The 7,524-nt window shown below is 41.5% G+C and overlaps 1 protein-coding gene across 1 annotated transcript; it reads right to left on the bottom strand.

The window, feature by feature from the left end:
• Positions 1 to 5,328: 5,328 nt before the first annotated feature.
• LOC107216815 lies at positions 5,329 to 6,302 on the bottom strand. Its single transcript, XM_046730592.1, has 6 exons — positions 6,258 to 6,302; positions 6,008 to 6,070; positions 5,856 to 5,918; positions 5,727 to 5,768; positions 5,548 to 5,622; positions 5,329 to 5,403 (listed from the first exon to the last, which is right to left on the bottom strand). Exons 2-6 carry the CDS (start codon positions 6,056 to 6,058, stop codon positions 5,329 to 5,331), a joined length of 306 nt encoding a protein of 101 aa, XP_046586548.1. The 5' UTR covers positions 6,059 to 6,070; positions 6,258 to 6,302.
• Between the last annotated feature and the right edge of the window lie 1,222 nt (positions 6,303 to 7,524).

Raw genomic sequence — 7,524 nt, 5'->3', positions numbered from 1 at the left:
AATATCCGAACGTTTTCCGTGCAGCTAAAGTCGGTGCGACTCTAAGATTGCCCGCCCGCAGCGCTCGCGTCGCCGAGGGCCCAAGATTTTAGGTCGCGCGAAATGACGAGGTGAATACGCGGTCTAACCGCGAGAAACGCGATGTTGCTTTACACCCTGAAACGGTCCTAGTTTCTCTCGGGAATACACGAGAGGGTAGCGAAAAAAGAGAAAGAGGGTGAGAAAGGGAGGCACAGTCAATGGCGTCGAAGACCGTCTAGTCCGCGAGACACGTGACGCGCGCACGCGTTTAGGGGTTGTTGTTTCCACGACAAAGTCTTCTTTGTCAACGTCTTTCGCCCATCCGTCCGTCCGTCGTTCGCAAATGGCGGACGCGTTGCCGTACCCGATCGAACGAGCACCGCACTTAATCGCTTCCGTTCTAATAACGCTCGACGCCGATATGCCCCGAGGGCTCGTTTTTAACCTCAACTGCACGAGGAAACTACGAAAAAAATGTTTACACCGCTTACGTATTTAAAGTTTCGTTCATTTTGCTGTTCCGTTTTTCACCCTTAGTCTCTTTTTCCCTACACGCCTTGCCGCGTCCAGGATCCGCAGCAACAGTTTTGCATTCAAATTTATGGCCTGAAAGAATTTATAACCAGTTTCAAACCGGCGTAAAGTTGGCTTTCAGTCCATTCCACGACAAACAATACACACACAAGCACCCACAGACACCTATTATACGTAATATCTGATGCTAATGGTATGTACACGTATATATACATGGGCAAAATTTTCAATGCCATCGTCGTATTGCTGGCATTATACGTATACTATTAGTAATGGCGACGGTATTGAGGGAACGAGTTATGATAGTACTGCTCCTATATAATAATATGTGAATTTTCACGTCATTTTATATGCCGTTGTACGTATGAATGTATGATATACTGGGAAAAAAAACAATCCTGTATATACGAATATAATTCCAACTGGGTGGTCCAAAAAAAAATTGATCCTTTTTTTAAACACCAGTTCATGCACACTCTATTTGAGATCGATGTAAGTAGTAGGTGCGTTACCATTGTAATAGAACAAGCTGTATATTTCTTCCTTCGATATTCCAAAGGTCAGAGTGAAGTAGTGGTTTACAATCGAATTCGAGCACCGTTTACTATAATGCATATTGAATAGAAAGGTCGAAGAAAAGACGCGGAAGACCTAATTGGTCATGAATAACGCATAACAAGTATAACTGGAGAATAAAAAGTTGGAATTCTTTCCCGAAAGCTGTGAATGAGCACTCAGAAAAGGTAGTAAAAAATCTGAGAAGCCTGAAAGACACAATAATGTATTGTGAAGTGAGGTAATATATTACCATTCACGGATGAATTAAGAGGGTTCGAATCGATATAAAGGTATATAGACATGCTTGTACATGTAGAGTTGACAATTTACGAGCTTCAAGAGCGAGATTCATTTAGACACGCAGAGGAAATGTTCTTCTCGCCCCCTTTTAAAAAGACAGAGATAGAGAGCGGAATAAGGTAATATCGAGGCAGAGGTTAGCAAAACTCCTTCCGGCTGTCAAGTTCAATCCAATTGGGTAGCGAAGCCCCGAGCTCTTCTCCTGACTCAATCACTCACTTGTCCTACTCTAACCCTTTTGTGTGCTTTGTCAAGAGCAACGTTGTAACTCCAGCGTCCCGTTCATACTGCCATCCACATGCGAGTTCTTCTCGTCTTACACGAGATGAAAACACACCGCTTAGGTCTATTTGACGGAATCTTACCACCGCTTTTCCCAATCCCCATGCATACCCGTGAACACACAGGAATACGGTAAGGAAAAGTGTGTTTCAAGTGCAGGCATGTTGAGTAATGTGTATGTGAGACGTAGGTATAACGATGTACTGTATACGTGATAAAGTTTCCGACAAAGGCAAAATACGGATTTCTCTTCGGCATGAAGAGCGTTAGCGAACAGTTTTATTAAACCCGTGGGAACAAAGACTGGAAGAAAATAACCAAATACAGCTCGGTGACTCGGGCCGAGATGCAGGGTAGTTTCTTACCCGAGGCAAAGATCTGCCAAGGACAGGAACGGGCCGAGGCCAAAGAGAACAAGAGAGCTGAGCTACGAAGTCGGGACTGTACACTACGATATACCTATATATGGGGTGAGAAAGAGAGTCAGAAAAAGACGTCGAGGGCCGAGGAGAAAGAGGGAAAGCCGAGGGAGAATTTGGCGTCTGAAGGTTTTTCCGATATTTCTTCGCGAGGTTCTCCTGTCGTGAATTGGCCAATTCTCAATTATTAATGCTGCGTTAAATCGCGATAACGGAGGAGGACCCACTGCCATGGCTTTCTACTTCGGAGAAAGAGGTTTGGGGCATCGGTACCCATAAAAGTAGGTGTAGTTGTCACGATTAAGACTCCCTCTTTAAAATACCATCACTCGTTGTAAGCATTATGATACATCGTTACAAGCCTGTCGTTGCTCAGGGCACACATCCATTTTGAGACATTGTGATACACGTACACAAAATAATGTATAATCTATTCCGTCCCTATCCTCATCCTCCTCTCTCCGTACTCTACGATGTTGAAAATTTATTCTTATATACCTACCAACGATTCACCGATAAAAGTGAGAGACGTATGTTTTTCTTCCGGTTGATCAAACGCCTAAACGGGGAAAGATTTTAGGATTTTGCTTGAATGCGGGTTGTACGTCGAGTATATACCTATAGGTATGTGGGTATACATAAATGGATTAAATGTGGAAGGATATACGTGCCCTTGCATTTTTATTGATCCACTAAAGGTAAGTGCTGAAATTTTATAGTTCACAAGAGGGCGGAAAGCGGCTGGTAAGATTTCGTAAATTTATTACCTCCATTATTTTTCACCTCGAGCCTCGTATAATACGGATTGTTTTAACATCCCGAAGTAAAACAATCGCCAAATCAATTTTATCCCCCGGTCTCGACTCGGCTCGTAGCTTACCGAACTTTGTTGAAAAAAAGCAAGCAGAGAAGTATAAAAACGGGGGGACAGGAAGAGAAAAAGAAGGAGATCTGTAGAAGTTCCGTTCGAATTAAAGTAAATTCCTTCGATCTTGGGACCGAAGCTCGCTCGTTGGCTTGTGACCCGTCAGCAGGATTTCGCCCTCGCTCCTCGCCCCTTCCGTCGATCGTAAAATTAATTTTGGAAAGCCAGTTGAAGTGAGCAGGTCGTAAGCCGAAGCTTAGGCAAGAATTTCCATGATCCAGTGAAGCCAATCGGGAGAGTTGTAATACGTATACCTATCCTGCACCTACCCATCTCCCGTCTTTGCTGCCGCCATGCCGTCAAGAAAGCGCGACCAACAGTCGTGACGAATACACGAGGAAAGGTGAACTCTGTGCGACGCGGTAACCTGTTTACTTTGATCCCACGAGTGATCTAAGATTTGATCCCGCAAATCGGTTCGTTCGACTTTGCAGTTGGCATGCAGAAGCGACGAGCGTCTGCTCGCCATCATCATCATCTCTATTTCGGCAAGTCTGACGATATTAAAGAAATGCTCCTACAGCTAAAGTAGTAGTAACTAGAATTAGATAGCTGACTAAAGGAATGCCCACGTGGAAATTTACCGGTTAGAAAATGAGCCGAACTCCTCTTGTGCAATCGTTTTAATAATAAAGATATACGGCAAGAGTATGCTATGAGTTCTTTTCACGAAGCACGAAATTGAGGTTAGGGTCGCGTAATATCAGATTTGTTTAAGACAGCGCATGCGTGCAGTTCAGAAAAGACCACTTATAACTCCTATGTTATAGAACCGAAATAAAACTGCAATTGCGTTTAACCTAGGGACGGCCATTTTAATTCTGTGCTAAATGGGGATGTTCCTACCGAATTTCGTAAAAAAAAAAACAATGGTTTCCTCCATATCGTGAACGTATAATGGTCGGAGCCAAAATTACACGCCAAATTCTTTTTATCTAAGAATATAGATAATTTTTATATCAAATATATGATTAATATGTTCTCATTTTCAAGAATTTAGCCCACCAAAATTATTCGTTTGTGTGTACGTTTGTTGAAAAAAGAAGCCGGTATCGTTGGTTCTTGAGGTAAAAGAATCGCTGCGTTTCACACTAACCAAAGGCGAGCCCATTTCAGCTTCACATTCCAATAATGCGAAAGGTTATCAGGCATCGCGAAGCAGTCGCCAGCAATTTCTGTTCCATTTTATTATACTTACTCGCTACGGCATTACAAGAGTAGAGGGAAAAAAACACGGGCTCGATAATCGCTCGGATAAGTATCTCCAGCCGCTACTTACACAAAGATTGTATGTATAAACTTAAGCCTGCACGTTTACCTTTTCTTTTTTCTCCTCTCGTCGATCACATGAATTTATAATTTTCTGATAACAAAAAATACTGTAACCAGAATTCCTACTCATGTTCATAGAACTTTAATTTTTTGTCCGCCGTAGACAATCGAGAGGTTTTCAGTGGGACGATCGAGTGTCTCTGAAGTGCATGTTGCGGGTTTTACGGCTTGACTGATATCGCATTTTTTATTGATGTTCGACGGTTGATTGACTCCGGGAATCGCGGAAGCAGAGCCATCCTGCTTCCTAATTAGTGAAACGCGGCAACGGTTAAAGTAGGATGGATAGGCAGGCATGGTGCATTAGACAGTTAGTCAGTACTAATGCAGCTATGAAAACCTGTTGAAATGGGTCAATAGTTAAAAAATAGCAGAAAAATACATATATATAGTATGTACATATACGTATGTACATAGTATGTTATCGTAATGAAGTTTGTAACGTTATCGTAACGATTCATGCTGAAGAAAAGCTGTTATTTCGCGATTTTGGAATTGTCTGAAATTCAGTAAACCGTAATAAAATCAAACACACATATTTCGAAATCTTAGTTCTTTAAACAATCGTTGTAAAATAAAAAAAAATGGTGATTTTTTTCTCCAATGTTTTATTACAATAACGTTACTAGCTTCAACCTAGTTATATTTATGTACCTACGATTTAAAAATAGATCGGAAATGGTGCGACACATTCGCGACACATTATGAATCAATAAAATTTGCAAAGTGCGCGTAGTTTTTTCATGTGTATATAATGCTCAACAAATTATTTATATACACGTACATTGTACAAGCGTTACACCACCCTTATAAAATAATTCCACGAATTTTCAAATACTTTATCATATTAATTGGGTGAAAAATTTTAATCTTCGTCGTGTAATATCAATGTACCAGAATACTTGGAATATTACCTATAATGCTCACAGAATGTCACTTTCTCAGTTCAGACATTCTTTATGCTTTTATTGCGTTTCCATCGCGGTAAAAAACTTTTGGCGATCTTGATTTTCGCCATTGAGACTGCGGCGCCTGTGCAAGAAAAACGTACGTCTGAGCCGATTGACTTACATGTTCCACTGAAAAGGTCTTCAATTAACTATAACAATGGGTAAGACGGTTTTCTACAAGCAACAAAAAATGAAGGGAATTACTCCCCTTATAACAACGGCTTACCTCTGGTCTCAGAAGTTTGTTGATGCAGGATATTCTGCTGTTCATTATTTCAATCTCGAGACGCTCTTTCCACAACTGTTGAAAGCATTCGAGGAACAGCTTATGGTCAATAGTAATTTGTTTAGAATTCTTATTGTAGTTTTTGGTTCATTCTACCTAAGCGTAAAACTAAAACGTACCGTTCTCTTGGCCTTTTCTTGAAACACGTCAGTTTGCTTCAACTGAAATCAATTTTATTAATATTTTAATGCGTATTCACACCTTATGTAACAGTCTTTCCACAAATTCATACAGAGTGTACAACTAACGTGTTTGTGAATGCAGTTATAAGCTGGCCTGATATCCAATATACTCTCTTTTCGAGGCAGTTTCTGCAAAAGTTTCAACATTCAAAACATGAAGACACGGGTTTTTTTTTTCCTCTCGTTGTGTTTTTCCCTATTTTTACCAAATTACTGACATTACCAGTGTCCTCTTGTAACTCTTGGGAAAGATTTTCATTCCTACGCATCGCACGTAAGCTCTGAAAACAATTATTGTATCAGGAACCATTGCGATTGTCGACGCCCCCTAACTTCCAGATTCTCGGTAAAGCCCCGAACCATGAGATCAGGAAGTTATACGGAGAGTCGCACGTGCCAAAATCTCCGGTTAATCAGACTTCGTGATTTTCGACCGGTGTGAAGTTTATCGTATAATCAAGCTATTACCTCTGTAGACAATGACTAATTAGCGCGTTATGGAATAAATTCGAATTCCCAAACGTCTCTGTACTTATTTCCGCCCGTGCTGCCCTTTCTTCGGATCCGTGGGAGGAAATAGACTGAGAACGAGTGACGGGGGCGAGAAGAGAGATGGAGAGGAGAGGGGGATGAGAGGAAACGGAAAGGGAAAGGAATGGGAAGGGAAGAGCAAAGCTTTTCTCCGCCGTAAACTTCAATTCAAAGTAACTGTTATCTGATAATTATAAAGTTGCGTCGTTACTTAGGGCGAACCAGTACCTCCACAATAGATGCCAAAACATTCGAAAAGTTTCACTTCAAACGTGAGTAATTAGCATACTGGGTGACCGTAAGCTGTAACTCAACGTTAGCAGGCGAAAGGAAAAATAAAAAAATCGAGAAACTTTTAACAAAGTAGTAAACACCATATTCTTTCGAAATTATTTTTGGATTCGCATCGACGCGACGTTTCGATTTGTTTGAATATCATTTATTCAGATTTGAAAATCAGTACTCACGATCATTGCCGAAGCGATTAAGAGGACGGCAAACATGCATATGAGGAATGTTATCATTCCACATGGAGGATCCAGGTGAAAAAGATAACGAAGATCGTTGTCCCGGGACTTCAGCTGGTATGACTGGAAAATAGTGAATTCAATACAAGAATGGGCGTTCAAAACTGTATGAATTAAGAAGAAAAGGCCAAGCGCTGAATCGTGACACGGTGTGAAAGGTGTGGAGTTATCATGGAAATGAACTGGCTCGGCTTGAAATTCATAGGAGCCTCGATTTAATCTTCGTCGAGTCGTGACGCAATGCGACTTGATGTGAATTACTTGGTCACGACACGAGAAAGTGATTGCCGTGGGGTAGCAATATGAATGTAAGTGTTACACCTTGTGTTATCGAGTGTCGTAAAACGCGGAGCGAGGAACGTCGATTTCTTGGAAGACGGTTGTAGGCCCTTTTTCGGAAATCACGCTTGACCCTTTTCCAAACCCCTCGAAGATTCTTATCCTTTCCCGAAATAACGTGTTTGCATTGCGAAATGCTCCGAAAGCACGCCGCATCGTGACCATCGTGTGTCTTTCGAGCTTTTACAAGAAGGCTTCTGCAGCAAACCTCGTGCCCTTTTGTCACCGCCATTTATCGGACAGGTTTATTACGCTAACGGGTGTATTTTTACAGTGTTCACACTCCCCAGATCACTACTGAGATAATATTATGCCAACCCGCCCGACACGGTTATTCG

The sequence above is a fragment of the Neodiprion lecontei genome, chromosome 2, assembly GCF_021901455.1.
Source record: "Neodiprion lecontei isolate iyNeoLeco1 chromosome 2, iyNeoLeco1.1, whole genome shotgun sequence".
Lineage (NCBI taxonomy): Eukaryota > Metazoa > Arthropoda > Insecta > Hymenoptera > Diprionidae > Neodiprion > Neodiprion lecontei.
This window is presented reverse-complemented; position numbering and strand designations above follow the sequence as displayed.